Source organism: Quercus lobata, chromosome 6, assembly GCF_001633185.2.
Source record: "Quercus lobata isolate SW786 chromosome 6, ValleyOak3.0 Primary Assembly, whole genome shotgun sequence".
Classification (NCBI taxonomy): domain Eukaryota; kingdom Viridiplantae; phylum Streptophyta; class Magnoliopsida; order Fagales; family Fagaceae; genus Quercus; species Quercus lobata.
Genome location: NC_044909.1, coordinates 41,138,475 through 41,160,842, shown reverse-complemented (window position 1 = coordinate 41,160,842; position 22,368 = coordinate 41,138,475). Strand labels below are relative to the sequence as shown.

The 22,368-nt window shown below is 34.6% G+C and overlaps 2 protein-coding genes across 9 annotated transcripts; both read left to right on the top strand.

Moving 5' to 3' along the window:
• The first annotated feature begins 1,195 nt into the window (after positions 1–1,195).
• Positions 1,196–2,017, top strand: LOC115950291. The gene is made up of 2 exons (XM_031067512.1): positions 1,196–1,784; positions 1,833–2,017. The coding sequence occupies exons 1-2, from the start codon at positions 1,196–1,198 to the stop codon at positions 2,015–2,017; spliced, it is 774 nt and encodes a 257-aa protein (XP_030923372.1).
• A 6,432-nt stretch (positions 2,018–8,449) lies between these two features.
• On the top strand, positions 8,450–21,180 carry LOC115995216 (lysine--tRNA ligase, cytoplasmic-like). Of its 8 annotated transcripts, none has more exons than XR_004093306.1 (18): positions 8,450–8,714; positions 10,324–10,411; positions 10,680–10,755; positions 11,700–11,768; positions 11,888–12,053; positions 12,143–12,236; positions 13,138–13,223; positions 14,134–14,258; positions 14,337–14,399; positions 18,148–18,273; positions 18,385–18,667; positions 18,781–18,877; positions 18,965–19,121; positions 19,876–20,019; positions 20,122–20,207; positions 20,281–20,424; positions 20,546–20,597; positions 20,946–21,180. XR_004093306.1 is itself a non-coding variant. In XM_031119692.1 (18 exons), exons 2-18 carry the CDS (start codon positions 10,353–10,355, stop codon positions 20,978–20,980), a joined length of 1,845 nt encoding a protein of 614 aa, XP_030975552.1. In that variant the 5' UTR covers positions 8,450–8,714; positions 10,341–10,352; the 3' UTR covers positions 20,981–21,180. The 8 variants fall into 8 exon arrangements, 7 of the variants coding, with proteins under 7 accessions (XP_030975552.1, XP_030975549.1, XP_030975554.1 ...); XM_031119692.1 differs by having other exon boundaries at positions 10,341–10,411; positions 20,122–20,190; XM_031119689.1 differs by having other exon boundaries at positions 20,122–20,190.
• The last annotated feature ends 1,188 nt before the right edge of the window (positions 21,181–22,368 follow it).

Sequence of the window (22,368 nt, the reverse complement as noted above, 5' to 3'; positions counted from 1 at the left end):
ATTTTGGTAGTGGTTTATTTTAAGCGTAGGTTTGGAACATGTAGATGATGTATTGTTCTAACTTGATCAATTGGCAGTAGGTTGTGCCACTTATGTAATCACATCATTTTTACTTATATGAAAAACTTATGTCATTTCTATGTTTGATGATGTATTTTTGCTTATATGAAAAACTTATGTCCTTTCAATTTCTTGATTAATACTTTAGTACTATACTATGAATATTTAGGCTTTACTATACTGTGAACAAGAGCTTAATACTTGAATTAAAGCTAGAGATATTAGCCATTTAATAAATGCTTTTTAGCCCTTGACCTCTTTCTTAACGAGATGGGAAATAGGAGATCATAGTTTATTGCATACAAATGTTTGATTCTATTCTATTTTTTTAATGTATCATGTCATAGCGAGCAACTTCACTTGCAGTTCAATGGACTTCCCATGTGAAGTAGGTCAAGAAATGTAAAAGAATTCCAATAAAATTTTGAAAATCTTGAGTCTATATTGTATGCTGAAATTGTAGTGTTCAAACTTTGAGATTGAGTTTAAGATACTATAAATTGCTTCCATAACTAGGCTGAGCTAGTATATGTCTATAAGAATGTATTATTTTCTAATTGAGTAAGCTCCCCTAGTAGTTCACCTATAGTTCAAGCAGACCCATAAACTGTATGAAATTGTATACAGAAGAAATACAACACATCCTAGCCAAGCAATAGACAAACTCCAGCCTCCATGTTATTAACAATTAAAGCTAGAGACACAACTGGAAAGGGAAAGACTAGTACCCCAAGGAGCAACCTATTAATTATTTACTTGACATTGATAACTAACCATAGATGTTAGGAAAAAGGCATAGTCCTAGTCCTCCTGGATGGGAGAAAAAAAGTTGCTGGTAGGCTCCATTTTCCTAAATCTATCATTGTATCTAGATTAAAGTAGCAAAAGAGTTTCAAACCTTCAAAGAGATTCAAACTTACAAAGATTAAAGTAGCAAAAGTATTTCAAACCTTATCATGTAGATAATAGAGAACTATATGCTTTATTTCTTATCAATCTTTACCAGGGGACTTTTGCTTTGACAGATTTTAAGCTTTGTTTATCGAATAATATATCTACTTGTTCCCTTTCCATAATGTAATCTCTGCAATAATAATGATAATTTCCTAACACTATTGTCTTCAAGGTTGTCTCTATGGGTCGCTTTAGGCTTCGCAAATTGCTTTTTGACGACTTAGACGAGGATGAGATAATGAGGCGAGTTCTTAAGGGTTCAACATCACAACGTAAACGTCGTCGGTATATTGAACGTGATCGTTTGGCAAGCCATAAAAGACTTTATCTCGACTACTTTGCTGACACACCAGTATATCCTCCTAATTTATTTCGGAGGAGATTTCGGATGAGTCGATCTCTTTTTCTCCGTATTCAATCTAAGGTAGAAACTTATGAACCTTACTTTATCCAAAAAAGAGATAATGCCCAAAGGCTCAGTTTATCTTCTCTTCAAAAGATAACAACTGCACTTAGGATGCTTGCGTATGGAGTGGCAACTGATTTTATGGATGAGTATGTGCGGATTGGAGAATCCACTGTAATAGAAAGTCTGAAAAAATTTGTTAAAGCGATGGTTGATATTTTCTCCAAGGAATACTTAAGGTCTCCAAACAACGAAAACATTGCTAGACTTTTAGTTAATGGGAAAAGACATGGATTTCCAAGAATGCTAGGGAGCATTGATTGCATGCATTGGAAATGGAAAAATTGTCCGACTACATGGAAAGGTTAGTACTCTGGTCACATTTGTGAGCCAACCATTGTTTTGGAAGCAGTGGCATCATTTGATCTTTGGATATGGCATGCATTTTTTGGGTTGCCTGGATCAAATAATGACATTAATGTATTAGAACGGTCTCCTATATTTTCTGAGCTTGAACAAGGACGTGCTTCTGCAGTTAATTACTCAATGGCCATGAGGATACAATGGAATACTACCTTGCTGATGAGATATATCTGAAGTGGTCAACATTTGTTAAAACAATTCCATCTCCATGAGGACATAAAAGAAAATTATTTGCAAAAGCCCAAGAGGCGAATAGAAATGATGTAGAGCGTGCATTTGGAGTGCTTCAAGCAAGATTTGCAATTGTGCGTGGACCTAGAAGATTTTTCTATAGTGAAACACTCCAAGACATCATGAAAGCATGCGTAATTCTTCATAACATGATCGTTGAGGATGAGCGAGATGTAAATGAAGTGGTAGAAGTAGATTATGAGCAAATTGATAACAATCCTACTATGCAACTGTCACGGGAGCACACAAATGAATTTACGGAGTTCATTGAAACCCATCAATGTATTTGAGACCATGAAATTCATTCTCAACTCTAATTAGACCTCATTGAGTATTTATGACAATTACAAGGGGAGTTGTAGGAACTTAAGTGTGTGAGTTATGCATGTGGGGGTTTATTGTAATTTGATATATGTATGAGTCTTCTAAAGACAACATTGATAGTTGTGTATGTGGATTGTATCTATATATATGTATGTGGATTATAAAAGTTGGTAGGTTGAGTACATTGATATTTGGCAGGTTGCATGTATATATATGTATGTAGATTTTAAAAATTGGTAGGTTGAATACATTGATATTTGGCAGGTTGTATGTATATATATGTATGTAGATTTTTTAAGTTGGCAGGTTTAGTACATTGATATTTGGCAGGTTGCATATATATGTATGTATGTGGATTTTTAAAGTTAGCAAGTTTGAATAAATTGATATTTGACAGGTTCTTTCTAAAAAGGGGTAATTACACAACCCACTTGTGGTTTGAGCAAAAATCACTTTACCTACCTGTGGTTTGAAAAGTATCACTTAACCCACTTGTGATATGTTCCGTTTGTTTTCCGTAACCCACCTCTGTTAAAATCAGGGGTGAATAGGTATTTTTACTCAAATTTTATGTCTTTCTCCTCCTAAAACAAAAAATAGAGCAAAAACGCAAGATAAACAAGATCAAAAAGTGGTATTTTTCTCTCTCTCCATTCACACAAATTTTGAACATCAAGAACATGAAGAACATACCCAACAAAAATAAAAAGCCTAAGCCCCATTGCCTCCCTCAACCCTTTGGCTAACTCCTCGAATTAAAAAAAAAAAATGAAAAAAGAAAAATGAAAAAAGAAAAATGAAAAAAAGAAGAAGATTGGAAACCAAAAAGCATAACATAAACTACATTTGGGAACCATTAACAACATTAAACTAAAACCAAATAACTTAAAACCTTAGTTCATTACCATGATAGCAAAGACTTATTTCCACCACTACCATCATTGCTGCCAGCACCACCATCACCATTACCACCACCACTACCTTCACCTCTCGCACCAGAACCTCCATAGCCACTCGACCCACCATCCGAAACCGCAGAAACTAGAAAATGATCAAACCCAGTTGCCAAAATCACATTTAAGAATGGCCCAAATTCATAAACTCGGCTCCATGGCCAAAATTCAACGGTGAGAGTAAGAGTGGCAAGAAGAACAGGTACGAAACCCGCTAATCTGAACTGGGTTTGCGGGAATTTGGGTGGAATGCAAAATGGGTCTACGAGAAAACCCCATGAAACTGTAAGAGAGTAGGGATTTGCGGGTGAGTGATGCTGGGTTTGGAACCATCTTTGTTTCTGTGAAGATTGAAGAAAAACAGGAGTTGTGGGAAAGTTTGTGTGACTGTGCGGTGGGTTTTTTTTTTTTTTTTTTTTTTTTTTTTTTTTTTTTTTTTTATAATTTTTTTTACACACTAGTATGGGATAGGAGTGCGACTCTTGGGTTGAGGGAGGCAATGGGGTTAGGGTTTTTATTTTTTTGGGGTATGTTCTTCATGTTTAAAATTTGTGTGAATGGAGAGAGAGACAAATACCACTTTTTGATCTTGTTTCTCTTGCATTTTTGCTCTATTTTTTGATTTGGGAGGAAAGAGACATAGAGTTTGAGCAAAAATACCTATTTACCCTTGATTTTAACAGAGGTGGGTTACAGAAAAAAAACGAAATATACCACAGGTGAGTTAAGTGATACTTTTCAAACTACGGGTAGGCAAAGTGATTTTCGCCCAAACCACAGGTGGGTTATGTGTAAATTACCCCTTCTAAAAAAAAAAAAAGAAGGAAAAATTGGCAGGTTCTATATATATGTGTGTGTGTGTGTGGATCATTAAAATTGGCAGGTTGAATACTGTGAATATTTGACAGGATGCATCTATAAATACGTATGTGGATTTTACATTGATATTTGGCAAGTTTGATGGAATATATATGTATTTGGATTTTTAAAGTTGACAAATTTAAGTACATTGATATTTGGCAGGTTCTTTCTAAAAAAAAAATTTGGTAGGTTGTTGAAATAGTTGGAAAGAAATTGAAAAAAAAATAATACACACATGTTGTTGAACGTGATTGAAAGAAATTGAAAAAAAAAAAAAAACTAGCCGGTTGTTGAAAATTGACCATTGGAATAGTTTAATTTGAAAAAGAAATGACGTTTGGGAAGAAAGATTAAAAAATAATATTTTAATAAAATGGTAAAATAATAGAGTTTTGGAATGTTGGGTATTTTGTAAAATGGTATAGTATAACTGATAAAGTAACTTTTTAGGATAGTAAAATAAGATGAGATAGCAAAACCGGTTGGAAATGCTCTTAGAACACCTGTATTGTCCATTTGGTGTCCGATGCTTTACTAGAGAATATGCTAGATATGATCCAAGTTCCTAAAATTTATGGACAATGGTTCTACTTCCCTCAAATAGAAATTAAATTCATGATTATTCAAGTTTGTATAAATTAGTAAAACAATTTGTTGTTACTTAATTTATGTGCTCTAACATTAATTGGGCTTAGCTTAATTGTAGATTTTCAAGGATTTCTATTAAAAATTAATGTTAGAATAATAATATGTTTTTGTTTTTAATTATAAGTTACTTATATATCTAATGGGTGTTGAACTTGAACAGTTGAACCTACAACTTTACCATTTACCCAATTCTTAGAAGAGATATGAATAATCTAATTAGTCAGAAGTCACTAACAATTAAATAAATAAAGACTTAGTTATTCCTTCTTCTTCTTCTTTTTTCTTTCACTAAAAAAAAAAAAACTCTTTTTCCATTTTTTTCATCTCTATCACCAGTAGTTCCTGATACAATTGGAATTAATAATCTTTTACCCATTTAAAGGGGGGGGTGGGGGGGTGGGGGGAGGGGTAGGGGGGAATTTGACATAGCTAACTGCATATTTCCCACAATTACTTGGACTTTACTAGTTTCATGATCTTAATTACTTTGGAGTAACTATGTTAAAAAAAGCATCCCATTTTGTGTGATCTAATTAGATTAGAAATAGTGGTTCATTAAAGTTAAAACCAATCCAAATCAATGGCTAGGGTAAGCTCCAATTAGCCATCTTGCCAATATTGTTAATTTATATCCAACCTTTGTCAACACTAGCTAGAAACATGTACAGGCCCAAAAATCTAAAGCACGGGCCAACTTTGGGCACAGAGAAAACATTGCCCTTGGCTTGGCAGGTAAAGCTAATATTTCTTTTCTAACATCTTGATCCCTGCACAACTTGAAGACATTTCTGTTCCAAACTCCCCCACCCCCATTCTTTGAATTGTTTAATTTGTAAATTCTCTATTTGTTTTCTCCTGTCCACACTTCTCTCAATGATAACCCCAACAGTTTGAAAAGATTTTTCAAAATCATCTTCCCAAAAGACATTGGATGAAAATGTTGAGATATGCAAAAAAGTCACTGAGACTCACACACCCATTTTCACAATTAAATCCACACCTGATTATGTGTGAACTTGTGATTAGATTTTAGCACTTTTACATGAGCTCACAATTGATACCTAAATATTTTGTGTCAATTTATGCACTAATCACGAGTTGTGACATAAGTATAGCGTGGATTTGCAACTAAAGATGACAAATGTCACACGCTATAATTTTATAATCTCAAATTTCTCAACCCATGAGGTCATGACCCCTCTGGTATTTTGGCTGAAGTGGACAAGTTTTGCCTTATAATGTAATTGTAAGGCTAGGATATGATATGGTATGGGTTGTTTCGCAGGTAATGGTCCATAAAAAGCGCTGCTGTGAGTGTTAAAGCATGTTAAACACCATCATATTTGTTTGAGACTAGATTCGAGTTCACACTTCATAGGGGTGAGCAAAACGTTGCCGGTGTCGACCCAACCGACCGGTGCCGACGACTCTGGCTCGACATCAACGCTGATCGATTGAGCCGAGGTCGGCGTTTGGAGGGCGAAGCTTGTTCCGATGTCGGTGCAATGCGGTCACCGGTTCAAAGAATCCTTCACTGAACCAAACCGATCCAAGTTTACTAGTTCTCCCCCAGTTTCGATACGGCGTAGTTTCACAGGTTTTGATTTTAATTTTTTTTATGAAACAACGTCGTATGGGTGTCATAAAAAAAAAAAAAGAAAAAAAAAAGAAGAAGAAGCAAAACGGTGCGTTTTAATTTAGGTTTTCAGATTCTTAAGGGGTATAAATTCATTCTTAAGAGTTTTCAGATTCTTTAACTCTCTCTCTCGGTCTCCTTGTCAAATATGTAATTAAACCACCAAATTCACCTTCTTGTAGAAAGGATTGCTATCCATATCATATTATTATTTTTTCTTCATGATCAAACTTTATTATAATATTTTTGAAAATGCTCTATAAAATTCTAGTTGCAAAGCTTCTAGGTTCTTCAGTTCTGATGTTCCGTTGAAAGCACTTGACAAAATGTTAACATTGATGATTATAACTTGTGTACTATAGGTCTTGTGTCTGTGGTCTTAAAAAAATTCTTTTACATAATTTTTTATGCTAATTTGTGTCCATTTTTTGTGTGCAACAAGAAGTCTATCTTCTTAATAAAATACCATAACTCATCACTAAAAAATAAAAAGTTCTACTGTAATTTTCAATATTTCTGCACCTCTTTGTTTAAAAAGGCTCATTTGCCTCACAATAATAACACAACATAGCTTGAAAAATACACCATCAGTAACACTTTCCATTCATTACATCACCTAAGATAATTTGCTGAAAAACATCAACGCTACCATGCACTTGTACACAAATCACCAACTGAGTGCCACTGGTTACGCAAAAGAAGAAAAAAAGCCACTTTGTAGCACTTTTTACTGAAAAAAGATAGTTATACAAACCTACAAAAAAATAATAATAATACTAAATGAGGGAAGCCAAGGCTACAATTTCCAATCAATTTTCTGCACTTCTACTTTTAGTTTCACCTCATCTGCAAGTCATGGTATACTTTACAAAATTTTCTACCTAGTGAGGCAACTGCTCAAAGTGCTAGTAGCACGAACTCAATTTGACCACAAGTATGGTGAAATGATAGAGAATTCTTTTCCTCTCTGATTCCCAGTGAAGCAAACAAATACTGAGACCAACCAACAAACAAATAGCTCAGACCCATTTGGGCAAAAGCTAAAATGGTTAAACCAAGCACTTCCAGCTGCATTGGCAGTAAGAGGAAAACAAGCTCTTCAAGCTAAATACTATGGAATCAGCTTAGCTTGGGAGGGAGGAGTAGTTTTGGTTGGGGTTGGGTGGGTGGCTCTAGGATTTTTGTTCAGGGGGGTCAATAAGAAACATAAATTTCAATACTATAGGTAACAATATAAACAATATGTAACATCATTTTCAATACTATATTCCAACCAACTTTCATACTCTTTAAACCATTTAGGATTAAATCGACACATAAGTCCACCAATTTTCGTTTGAGGAAAATTGTGTTCATGAGTTTTTGTAAATAATATCTTCTTAAGTTCATAATACTAGCAAAAGAATAAAAAATAAACTATAAGTTCATTAACATATTTTTTTTCTAATACAATAAACATATTTATTATTGTTGTTAAGTGATTATTTGTAATTTTTTAATTTGTTTACAATTCTTTAAATACAGTAAGAGTAAAGACACATAGAGACTCAAAAATTCAATTTATAAGTTTACAATACAAAGCTCCATAGAGACGCAATTCAGAGTAACAGTAAAGACACATAGAGGCACAGCTCCACACTATTGCAATTCTTTAATATGTTTACAATTCTTTAATTTAAAAGTTTGCAACACAAACACCAGCCCCACAGGCCCCCACACACACACGGTCAGAGCACAAACTCAGAGACTCAAAAACTCAACAACAAAAAATCAAAACACTATAAACCGTATAACCACACAGCCAACCCACCCCCCCCACATCACACACACACACACACACACACACACACACGCACATCCAATACTCAAAACAAAAAAATCACGGTCCAATACTCAAAACAAAAAAATCAAAAGACTACAAACCCCCCCCCCCCCCCCCCCCACACACACACACACACACAGTGATTCAATGAAAGAGTATATCAAAACACAATAAACAGTGAAATAAAGAGAGAGAGAGAGAGCTAAAAAACCAGATGAAGCGGCGGCAGATGAAGCGGCGGTGGCGGCAGATCAAGGACAGTCCCGGCGGCGGCACCGCGGCAGATTCTGGGGGCTACAGAGCTGCAGATTTTTTTGTGTGTGAAGCAGCCTTTTTCCATTGGGTTTGGATAGTGAAGAAGGATCGTGGGAGATTTTGGGGGCAGCGTCTACGCAGGTAACGCAGAAGCAGACCTTAGGTTTTATTGGTCCCTTTTTTTTTATTTTTTATGATTTTTCAAATTTTGATTTATGGGCTTTTTATTTCTAAGATTAAAGACCAAAAATTTGCTGTTGGATTTTTGTTTTCTAAGTTTATGCTGGGCTTAAAAAAAAAAAGGCCAGGTTCAAGTGAGGGTGTGCAAATTTGTATTACAGGGGTTCTATTTGAACCCCTGACTACAACGTAGCGCCGCCCACTTTTTATATTACATTACAACGTTGAGTCGGTTAGTAATAGGAAACCTTAATCCCAGTTCTAATTAATCTAGGATTAGGAAATCCCAGCTAGCGGCTCCAAGTAAACATTGTTTATATATATTTTCCCATTAACTTAACCTAGCCACAAGAGTTCACGAACAAAAACAAAAACTTACAAATACAAGCGCTCCAATTAGGCTATAGCGATCTGAGCTCCTCAACCATATCGTCCTCCACAGAGAATCAGAAGGTACACTTAATTTACAATTTTGTTCTATTATTTTCCAAAGACAGCTTAATATTCATTGTTTACCTATAAATCCCAAAAATTGGTTATTTAATTTACTCTAAACTTCGTTTCTTGTTCTTTTCATAATATTTTTTACTATCGATTTGTTGTTTGCTTGGTTGCGCTTGTTTACGTGCTTTCTCCTAGATTTTTTTATTTTACAATACTTATTTAGATTCTAATAACCAAGGGATTAATTTGTTGGTAATCGATTTTGTTTTAGAGCCAAAAACCATTAGTCAATATTTAGAGCGTTAAGGGTTATAAGTATTATTAAGAGATGTGCTACTTCTACAATATTTTTATAATATTTTTACAACAAATCACAAGTGGTTAGTTGTTATTGGTTCAAATTTCAAACTAACGCTAAAATTACTTTTTTGCTCCAACAATAACAACCAGTAGCAACTTGCCACTTAGGATTTGTTGGAAATAATGATTCTATTGATCCCTTCAGTTTTATTTTTTATTTTATGAATTCTGTTTCATATGATATTCCTTGGATTGTCTTTCTGTTTTACATTTTTTTTTACGTATTTGTCCTTAAATTATTTTATTAGGAGTTTTTTTTTTTTTTTTTTCCTTTAAATTTAAAATAAATAAGAAGATATTTGGGAAAAAAAAAGTGAGATCATGGAGTAAGGAAAACAAATTCTATTAAAAAAAAATTGAAAACATTTAACCTGAGAGTGGTCCAATTTATCAAAAAAAAAAAAAAAAAAAGTGGTCCTATTTTGTTGGCAATATTTTAGTGGGAGTTAAAAGATATAGTCTTACCAAATTATCCTTTAATTTTGTCTCTACTTAAACCTAGGGTTTTAGTGGGAGTTAAAAGACATAGTTTTACCAAATTATCCTTTAATTTTGTCTCTACTTAAACTTAAGAAAATAGGGGTATTTTGGAAAAAAAATCCGTACAAACAGGTGCAACCCTACAGTATATATAAATTCATTCTTTTAAGGGTTTTCATACTTGTTTGGTTGCCAAGAAACCTGGAAGAAGAGAAGGTTATTGTTTTTTATTTAAATACTTCTGTTATGATGTCTTATACTTGTGATTTACGGGATTGTGATGCAGATTTCTGATTGGTCTAGGTCTTATTAAAAATGGAGGACTTGGGGTCGGTGACAGGCTCCCCTGCTGCTGGGGAAAATCTCAGCAAAAAGTAAGTTTCGGAAAAACAGAGGAAAAAGAATGACAACCATTTTGTTGAATGTATTCTCATGATTTCTGTAAACCACTAAAGGACAAAAAAAAAAGTGCATATTTTGTTTTCAAAATATAGTGCAAGTAGAATACTATTACTATGTAGGATAAGTTGAGGAAGATATGAATATAGCTTTCTGAAGCTTATAAATTACCCCACCAATAAATGAAGAAATCAAACCAGTTTTGAGTTTTTAATTCCTTTGTATTTTGGGGAATATTTACAGTGCACTCAAGAAGGAATTGAAGAATAAGCAAAAGGAAGAAGAAAGGCGGCGCAAAGAGGAGGAGAAGGCAAAACAGGTACTTGACATTCAGACTAGTAGCATTATATTAGGAGTGAATATCGAAATTACCACTTGTATTTAATTGCCATGTCATCCTATCACCCCCCTCCCCTCGGCATCTTGTAATAAATATGATCAAAGAAAGAATAAGCTGCCTGCCTCCATATCTCGATCATGAAAATCTCTGTGGAACCGCAGAATTTAATTTTCTGCAGTTCTATTTATTCTTTGTGCTCTTCCATTCTTGCTGACTATATATAGTGAAATATCTATATATTTTCCTGTTCTAATCTAACCTTATTATAATTTAGGCCAATGAAATAGAACTTAAGAGTTGGGATATTATTGTTCCCTTGTACATTTTGAGAAAAAGAATATCTTGTAGTATTAGAATGAGCAACAAAATATTATGATTCGTTGGCTACATGTTTATCTCATATATTGGCTTAAAAACAATCCACCTCTAATAATTTTTATTATGAAAAATTTTCATATGCAAGGTGGCCATGTCTTAATTAGTGAGGACAAACTTGGAGTATTTAAAATAGTAATTAGTGTTGTTTTTTCATATATTTGACTTCTTTTTTCTGCCAAGAGCCTTGTAGCTCAACTAACATCTCTTGGTATTTACAACTGAGACATCCAGGGTTCAAATCCCTTCTCCCCCCATTATAACTATCTAATTATTTTTAAAAAAGGACACATTCTTTCCTAATTGTGATTAAAAAAATTTCAAAAATCCTGTGCTGGTTTCTTGGATTACTCGTTTTAATATAGAGAATTTTAAATTTTGGTTCCATGGAATGTATTGATGTTACTATATGAATGAATCTACATTGATCATCATGTTGTGGAGTTTGAACATGATGGAGTATGATGTGTTATTGGCTGTTATCTCTAAGGTACCTTACCACCTTGTTTTGAAATCTTATTAAGAATAAACTTGTGTTTATGTTCCAGGCTGCTTCTATGGCAGATTCCCGCAGCAAGAAATCTGCAGCAGCTGACGATGAAGATATGGATCCAACGGTATAAGTCCATTCTTGTCCTGCAATAGTTAGCATTCTTTTCCTGGATCTTTTCCACAAAGCTCTTGATTATAATCTCAATCTCCTGCTTTTAATCTTCCTCGTTTGTTTTTCCTCCAGCAATACTTCGAAAATAGATTGAAGTATCTTGCAGCTCTGAGGGCAGCTGGTGAAGAGCCATATCCTCACAAATTCCCTGTTACAATGTCTAACCCTGAATATGTAGAGCAGTATAAAAACATAGGCAATGGGGAGCATCTTGAGGATGTTACTGTAAATTTGGCTGGTATTGAAATCAGGGCTTTTATTTATTCGGTTAGTATCTATCATGTTTTTTCGGTGATTTTTTTTTAATAATTTTCTTTCCTATGCAAGGGCGTATCATGAGCAAACGCTCATCTTCTTCAAAGCTATTCTTTTATGATTTACATGGTGGTGCTGCTAAAGTCCAAGTTATGGCTGATGCTAGGTATCTTATCACTGTATCTTTTCTTTTCCCTTATTCATATTTGATTTTTCCTTATGATTTTAGTATTGTTATTTCTTTAGGTATGCAATGTCTTTGACAAATTATCTTTCTATTAGTTTTAAATTCTTTTTTTTTTTAAATTAAAATTTTTATTTGTAAGTTATTCATGCAACCATGTGGGCCTTGGACCTATGACTTCTTCCTCCACCTTACCCTTGTAAGAGGAGGTGAAATTTGAGATGCAGCTCATTGGCATCTTTTCATATTAGTAGAAGAGCCTTTGTTTTTGCTTTTGGACTCTTTTCTTTGAATGGACACAAATTGCTCTCTCTGTGATCTTCTATAGTGGAATAGGTGATTAGTTTGGGAATTTGGATTTTCTTGTTACATAGCATTTCATGTCAAATTTCTTGTCTTAAAAAGTTAATATTTTTGGGTAGTGATTCATCAATTAGTTGAATGTCAATATTTTGCCCAAGTTCCTTGTAAGAGAAACTTTGTTTTTTTATTTTTATTTTATTTATTGAAATTATTGCTAATTTCGTGTTTTTGAGGCCTGATTAGTTGTATGTAGAAGGCTTAGGTAGATTGGCAAAAAGAATGATGTAGGTCATTTTACTTTATCGCATCTCTCTGTACCACTGCCTAGTTTTCTCAACTGCGCTTAAAAAAAAAAATTATAAAGGACCTATATAAACAAGATGATGAATATGTATGAATGAGGCTTTCCACTTGGTACTATTTGGGAAATTTTGGTTCTGATATGAATTAGTTTCATGGACAATCACTCCCCCCACCCCACCCCCTGGCTGGGTGTCCCCCCTAAATTGCACCACCTTTAAGTTTTGCTGCTCAGATACCAAATTTAATGATAAAGATATTCTTCATTTCCATTATGCAGCAAGTCGGATTTGAATGAGGAAGAATTTTCTAGGTTCCATTCGACTGTGAAGCGTGGTGATATTGTTGGTGTCAAGGGGTTTCCAGGTTTGTGATGTTACTACAATTGGGTAGTTACTAACACCTTTTGACTTATATATATATATATATATATATATATGTATGTAGCTGCTCCTTACTGTGTTGACACTTTTGAGTTTACAGAAGAAATCACCATCAGTTTAATTACTTAATTTGGTTTCTCTCTCTCTCTCTCTCTCTCTCTCTCTCTCTCACATTTGATGTTTGATAATGAATTGAAAATTTTGTGGCATAAGGAAAAAATTATGGAGAGTGTAGGTAGAACTTCAAAATACAAATTTAAAAGAGACCGCTTGAAAATTCCCTTAAATAGGTGCTTCATTTTGGTCTTTTTCCCTATGGTGAACTGTTTTAGTTTTCTATGCTGCATAATTGGTTTTTTTTTTTTATCAGTATGCCGCATGATTGTTGAAATTTTCTAGAAATGGGTCTAGTCTTGTGATATAGATGTACATTTTTTTTTCCTCATAATTACATACAGATTTAGTGGGTTTTGAACTCACAAATTCACTCCCAACCTTGCTTTTACAAGGGAAGGAGGTGCCATTTGAGCTAGAGGCATATTTTTTTTTTTTTTTTTTTGAATTTCAAAGTTGAGTTGTAGGTTTTTGAGTCATTGTTTCTTTAAATTATAAACTTCCTGGTTGACTTACATTTTGTTAGAATTATGGTCAAATGATTAAATTCATTATTTCCTAGCAGCTTAAACTTTTGGGAGAATTTGTAATTTAAATTCACTCTACCTCCCATTTAAAACGTGAAAAATCACACATGTTGGGCCCCACTTATTAAGGGGGAGGCTGGGCCTATGCGTGAGAGGGAGTGTTTATAATTATGTTCAAATTAAATTCACCATTTTTTAATCGCTTTAGTTTCTAGGAGAATCGGTAATTTAACACATTTTCTTTCAATTCAGGGAAAACTAAAAGGGGGGAGCTAAGTATTTTTCCAAGATCGTTTATAGTCTTAACCCATTGTCTCCATATGATGCCAAGGCAAAAGCTTAAGGCTGGTTCTGTGTCTGACAATGCCAATTTGAAGGTGAACATGGTTTCTCCCTGAATGATTTAATGCTGGTTACAGTCTCATCCTGACTTCATTACTTTCTTATTGTTGCAGAAAGAGGAGGCTTGGGTCCCAGGACGTGCCAGGAATCCTAAAACATATATTTTGAAAGACCAGGTATTGATTAATATCCTAAAATTCAACCGAATTCCTGTTGCACTGTTTTAAACTGTATTCTTTAGCACACCCAAAATAAAAATTTAAGTACATATGATCTGGTACTGATTAATATCCTGAAGTTCAGTGAAAATGAATTGCAAACCTTCATTTTTGGGCTTGTGATAATATGTTCCGAATACTTGTGTGGTAATCTTTGGTTTTTATTTTATATAATTTATTTCTTTATATTATAAGGACCCATTCAGAGAAATACATCAGTTCAATTGTCAGTTGGAAATAGTTTCTGTTCCCTTTCACTCGAACCTGAATGGTAAATGAATTAATTTTTTGGGTAAATGTGATTCTTTGACCAAGGTTTCTTTAGGCTTAATAAACTGAATCTTTCAAACCATTTCTTTGAAAGTAATTTGAAGCTTATATCCTGGGGCTCATACTATTGGTTGGCCTTTGGAGAAAGCCTAAAGGAACTAGCAGGCTTAAAGGTGCTGAAGTTTTGTAACAAAGCTCTCGTTACACAATTCTAAAAGCTGGTTATGTTTTGAATTATTCCACTTAGTGCTTTTTTGGTTTTGATTTTGATTTTTTTTTCTTTTATTAGAAATTATCCTTTTCTACGTAGTTGTGGTGTTGCATTATTTTGAATTCAAGTAGCTATGAGACTTACATGACCTGTATTGCTAAGGAATATTTTTCTAGTTTCTTTTATTTTTGATAGGTAAGAAAAAATATTATTGAAAAATGAATAGCATGAAAAGTACACAAGGTTCACGATAGTGAACTAAGAGAAAAAAGAGGAAAAAAGAAACAAAGAGACACTAAGCTATTCTAGGAGACGAGAAAATCCATGTGTAGAACAATTCGAGAGACCCCAACATCGAGACCAATCAAAGAGGGTCCGTTGGCATAAATCTAGCAATTGAGCCAATGATTTCCCAGTATCCTCAAAAGAACACCGATTCTGTTCAGTCCAAATATTCCACACTAAACGGCCCGGAATCGGATTCCAAATATTAGAATTATAGTTCCCAAGCCAATGATACCAACAAAACAATAAGTCTGCAACGGAACACATGACCCAATCAATCCCAAACAACTGAAGCATATACATTAACAAAGAATGAGCAACTGGACAGGAAATTAGTAGGTGATCCACAGATTCCTCATTACAACAACGATTTGCCAAAGTGCGACCATGGAGCATTAGATTATCCAAAGTTAGGATTTGGCCATGAGCAGTTGTCCACATAAAGAATGCTACCCTTTTAGGAAGCTTTACTTTCCAAATGCCTTTCCAAGGGAAAGTAGAAAGAGTTACATTTCGAATCTTATGATAAAAAGACCGAACGTCGAACTTCCCACTTCCATTGAGGCGCCAACAAAGTTTGTCACTACCTCCACCCTTAGGAACCCGAGTTTGAATGAAGTGAAGAAGGGAATAGGAAGCTGCTAACTCCCAATCATTAAATTCCCTATAAAATCTTGAGCTCCATAATCTATCATTATCACCAACTGGAGGACTTAACACTTCAGAAATACAAGCTTCCTTGTTGACTGAACACAAATAACTGAGGATAAAGAGTTTTAAGAGAATTATCCACAGTTCACTTATCATGCCAAAAAAGAATACTAGAACCATCCCCCACCACAAAAGACAAATGCTTAGAAAAACCTTCCCACCCTTCACTAATATTTTTCTAGTTTCTTACCCTTGAATGCAGACATTTTCTCTTCACGAGTTTGTGTGACGGGCGGTTATCATCCTACTTAATAACAGGCTAAGGACCTAAGCTTTTCTGCCCACCAGTATGGGTCATTTAATCCTAGATGGCTTATTAAAGAAATTTGCTAGTTTCATTCACATGCTTTTGGATGGTTGCAGATTTGGGTTGGAATATAACTAGGAGCAGGAAGAGAGAGAATAAGCTCTTCACAATGCATTTTTAGACCATTTACCCGGAATACAGTTACACATTTTAGTGTCTAATGCTATTTGTGAATGACATTTCTAGTCCTCTAGGGGCTCTTCGGTAGTGTATTTTCAACGACAGTTTTCAGTGTTTAAATAGCATTACACGTATTTTCACACTTTTTCACGCACACGTATTTTTAAAAAATACAAACAACGTTACTATAATAACATTACCAAACGGGCCCTAATTTCTATCCTGGGTTTGTGATGTGGTAGAAGTGGCGAGTCCTTGAATTGAAATGGGGAAACTTTGGAAGACATCAGAATAATAGATAGCTATTCAAAATATTTTACTGAAGAAAGTGAGTTCTTTTTTTACATGTACTATTCACAGCCTATTTATAAGCTCAATAAAACTAAAACCACTAATAGTTCCATCTTAAAATTGATTCTGAACCCCAGTCTCCTTTCAGGACCTATTTTTGACAAACAAAATCCTAAAAATTACTAAAGGATAGAAATAAAGGCTCCCTAGACCAATGAACCTTTTATGGTAGTCCTTGGGTTGTAGGCCCTGCATTCACCATGAGTGGATGGCTAGAAAGCTGCAAGCAACACTTTTTAAATATAAGACTGGGTGTTGGAGTCTTTGATGACCTTCAAAGATACCAGACAAGAGAAGTGGCTTCAAGATTGGTACTTATTACCAACTTCTGGGGGCCCCTTCAAACACCATCATTCTTTCCCTTGGGAAATCATTTGGAGATCAAAGGCCTTGATGAGAGTTGCCTTTTGACAACTTAAGGTTGAGGAAGGTAAGGATTACAGATTGGTGTTATATGTGCAAATGCAATGGTGAATCTGTTGATCACCTTTTGCTACATTGATCTATTGCTTTAGACTTATGGTCCATGATATTGGGTTTGTTTGGAGAGTTGTTGAGCTTTTAGCCTGCTGGCAAGGGCAGTTTGGTAATCATCGGAATAGTCATATTTGGATAGTTATCCCCCATTGCCTGATGTGTTGCTTTTGGAGGGAAAAGAATAGCTGGAGTTTTGAAGACACTGAAAGTTCTATGCTTGATCTCAAGTTGTTCTTTTTCAGAACTTTATTGGATTGGTTATCAGCCATGAGGAACCCTTCTTTATTTTCTATTGTTGATTTATTAGATTTATGTAACTTTTGTAAATGATAGTTTACCCTACTATACTTCCCTGTATACTTGGGTGATTCATTTTTTATGATTTATATAATATTATTACTTTATAAAAAAAAAAAAACACTTTAAATATAAGAAACTAATAAAAAAAGTAAATTGAATAAAAATACAAAAAATATGCGACAAAACTTTCAGACAATAATGGTTGAGCTTCATATCTTGTTTCACATCAGTTTGGGTAGGTTTATGGTTGAACTATGAACAAGTGAATCATACTAAAAGAAGATTTTGTTGCAGCACACATGCCATGTTATATCTATAAACCCAGTTAGTTAATTCAAATGCGCCACTCTACTCCCATCATTATCCACAAGAAATTTTGGAGATTGTAGTCATAAGTCTGCCCTTGTGATCCATATAAATGTTAGGTTCATCTTTTGAATTGGGAACACTTTGATCCTTTTTTTTAATTAAATGATTACTTTAATCTACGTCTTATTGGTTGCTATTGATGTTGTGGGGGGTGATTTGAACCTGATGAATTGGATTATTTTTTCCTGATGCAGATAAACGTGAGATGGGTCCATTTATTTTATTTTCTTTCAGTTTGGACTGTGTTTTCACTTCTCCTCTTCTTTTCCTTTTCTGGTGTTTTATTTTATTGTCTTTAATGCTAGGAAACTCGTTATCGACAACGCTATTTAGATTTGATGTTGAATATGGAGGTTCGACAAATTTTTGAGACAAGAACTCGGATCATTAAATATATTCGGCACTTTCTTGACAATCGTGATTTCTTGGAGGTTAGTTGTTTGTCTTGATTTTTTATTTATTCAATTCATTCAGGTGGTTTCTACATATGGCACTTGACTTTACTTTCTTTTCATTACCTTCAATGTTCTTTTCACTGTCAGGTTGAAACACCAATGATGAATACGATTGCTGGTGGAGCAGCTGCCCGTCCGTTTGTGACCCATCACAATGACCTGAACATGAAGCTATTCATGCGCATTGCACCTGAGCTCTATCTGAAGCAGCTTGTTGTTGGTGGATTGGACCGTGTTTATGAGATTGGAAAGCAGTTCAGAAATGAGGGCATCGATTTGACACATAATCCTGAGTTCACCACCTGTGAGTTCTATATGGCTTATGCTGACTACAATGACTTGATGGAACTCACCGAGACAATGTTGAGTGGTAAGGGTCATTTGGATCATGTTGCAAACAACTGCTTCATTCCACTTGGGTAGTGAAGTTATTTTTATCCTCCAAAATACTTGGATTTTTCCTGACACAGTAATGTGTAACAGGGATGGTAAAGGAACTTACAGGTGGATATAAAATTAAATATCATGCAAATGGGCTGGATGAGGATCCGATTGAGATTGACTTCACTCCACCTTTCAGGTTTGTCATCTATATAGTATCTCACAAATTGTATAACATTAACATGAATATGAAAATCTATGAAATTGGTTGTTTTAACTCTGGCAGAAGGATTGACATGATAGAAGAATTAGAGAAGATGGCGAACCTCAATATTCCCAAGGACTTTTCCAGTGATGAGGCCAACAAATATTTGAAAGATGCATGCACAAATTATAAGATCAAATGTGCCCCTCCTGAAACAACAGCGCGTTTGTTGGACAAAGTCAGTTCTCTGCTTTGTCCTTTTTATTTATATATTTTTTATTTCTTTATTGAACATAAATTAGGTAGTTACTGGCATTGTGATCCTGTGTTATCTACCAAGTAGATACAATATCTGTGATGAAGGTTCTGAGCTTTATGCTTAAGGAGGTGAATGAGAGGCTAGGTACTGTATGAGCAAGGGCTTAGGTTTTTTATTTGTGAGAAGAGAAGAGAGGGGGGGGGGGGGTTGTGGAGGAAAAGCAATGGATTGGATAGCTCTTGCTGGAATACTGGTTTTTCCTTAGATGGCTCTCTGCTATTTGGAGTAATGGTTCAATAAGATTGCTTTCACTGATAAGCTGTAGCAGTTGGATAAAGTAGAAATTGTAGCATTTATCAGTGGGAGAGATAATTGGAGGTTGGGAACAGTGAAAAGTGGTTGATTGGAAATGCCATTAAAAGAACAATATGATGGGTTCCCCAATATTTTACAATAATTAAGTAATTCTGCATTAGAAAAAGTGTATAGTTTCTTTTGTTCTGACAATGATGTTTTCTGACTTGATCTGATTTTGTTCCTTATCTTTTAGTTCTGTTTTTTGCTTGGTGAGTTGTGAACCAGCAAGGTCTAGTAGAATGTTTCAACTGAATTCTTTTTTGTAATATTTTAGATTTAAATTGTTTCATCATTAGTGTTAAGGTAGACTATTCTTGCTTGCATGCTCAAGACAATTTATGAGAATTGGTTATATATATTTTTTCTGTTACTGCAGCTTGTAGGACACTTCTTGGAAGAGACTTGTACAAATCCTGCTTTCATCATTAACCACCCGGAGTTAATGAGTCCTTTGGCAAAGTGGCATAGAACAAAGAAAGGCCTAACCGAGCGTTTTGAGTTATTTATTAACAAGCATGAAGTATGCTTTTCGGATATCTTGTTTTCTTTTTCTTTCTATGTTTCATTTAATTTTCAGCATTATAATTCTTGATTCTGACTTAATTTTTCTGTAACCGCTCAGCTCTGCAATGCATACACTGAATTGAATGACCCTGTGGTACAACGCCAGCGATTTGCTGAGCAGCTCAAGGTTCACGCATCAGTTTTTAAGTGTGCAATGGATTTATCCTTAAATAAATTCCTCTGGAACTTTTCTGAATGATATGTGGTCTGCATGCAGGATCGGCAATCTGGTGATGATGAAGCAATGGCTTTGGATGAAACCTTCTGTACGGCTCTTGAGTATGGGTTGCCTCCAACCGGTGGTTGGGGATTGGGTATTGATCGGCTAACAATGTTGTTAACTGATTCACAAAACATTAAGGTTCTCTTCTCTTCTCTCTCTCTCTCTCTCTCAGGTCTGTGCCTGTTTGCATTTGTCTCATTTATACATGTGTGTACACTCTGTTCTCAATGGGCTCTCAACATATGCTATTTGGTAACAGGAGGTTATTCTCTTCCCAGCCATGAAACCTCAAGATGAGCCATCTGCTAAAGGTACTCTTCCCAGCCATGAAACCTCGAGATGAAACCTCAAGTGATAATGGTTACCCTTTTCATAACTATAAACAAAAATTATGATCTTGTTTTAGAATCTGTGTCTTGCCTTTGATAATGGGGTCTTTAAATTAACCGTTTTTTGTATTGGTGAATTTTAGTGAAGTTTGGCCTTCAATGGCCTAGATTTTATGAGGGTTTTTGTTTTTGTTTTGTTTTGACTCTGAAGCTTAAGCCCTCTGTTTTTGTTGTATAGTGTGTTTGTGCAAAAAAAAATTTTGGTTTACGACTCAAAAATGTGGTTTATGGCTAGAGATTTGGCTTGAAAATGTGATTTATTCTGTGTAGAGGGCGGTGCTGGAACCAGCAATGCAAGGGCGTGACATGAACTAGCAAATTGCTTCTGGAGATTTGTATGGCACTTTGGTTTTTTACAGATTGATACAGATTTCTCCGTAAACATTGTTGATTTGTTTGGTTCGTAGAAAAGTAAAGAAATTGTGAGGGACCGAGAGAAAGATCTGGATTTTTCTCATTTCTACACATTAGTACAAAGCTGCTTCTCTCCTCTCTTACATATATAGATACCTAACTTGGCTTGAACGGTTTTTAGGGATTGGTAGAGTTCATGGCAAAATTAAGAGGGTATAAAGTGGAGTTTGAGGGACTGAGAAATTTTTGATATTCAGTGGGCTAGGAATGACGTCGTTCCCCACTGCCCTTTAGATTTTTTCTTTTTCTTTTTTAATATAAATAACGTTTTTCTGTTTTTTTTTTTTTTAATTGAGGAAAAAAAAAATCCAAAACGACGTCGTTTTGGTTATTGGTCAACAACACCTAATGGAGGATGGAATTGAATATACTTGAAACTTAGAGGATTGAAATGACCAAATGTGAAATTTAAAAAGTTAGTTTTGCATTTTGGTCAATATTTTATCTATTAATAACTCCCCTCAAAAATTTGTTTTTAAGTAATTTTTTATTTATAGTTCAAAGTATAAGTAATTGACATTCAAAAATAGGTTTATTTTGTACCAAATTTACTCGACTTTACTCTCTCTTCCTCCTCTCAATTTAAATAGACCATTAGAAGCTAAATTGTTTTTGTAATGCCTCATTGTTTCCTTTGCGTTCTAATAAAATCTTGTTTATTCAAGGGGAAAAGAAAAGGCCTACATCACCCCCCAAAAAAAAAAAAAAAACCTACATTATCTGCTCGGCCGAAAACGTTATATTTAATTTTTTTCTAGGGTCCAAAGTTTTATTTCAACAAAGAAAAGGGAAACAACAAGCGTGAATGGGTGGTCTTGTGAATCCAATGCACCTCGATTTGTGTTCCTTGGGCTTAATAATTCATGTACCGGTTGGATTGGATGTTATTGGATATGAAACTATTGTCTAGTGAGCTCCAATTTGGAATCCAGTTTCTGGTTAGTCCACAATTTGGAAATAAAATAACATAATTTCCAAATTTTCATTTCGGACGATTTTTGGCTTACATCTTTGCCGTGCAACGGTAAAAGTTTTGACATCAATTATTATGATTTGAGATTTGTAGAAGTGCATTTACATAAATAAGAAAATAAAATATTCACAAGAGACAATAATATTTAACATATATTTACAAGAGACAATAATATTTAACATGGTTTCACTCTATGCTTACATCCACGGACAATGTCAACCAAAATATCCAATATCAGTAATATGGATTATTACAACATTAATTAACATCACAACTCACAAAAACAACACTCACAAACCTCACCAA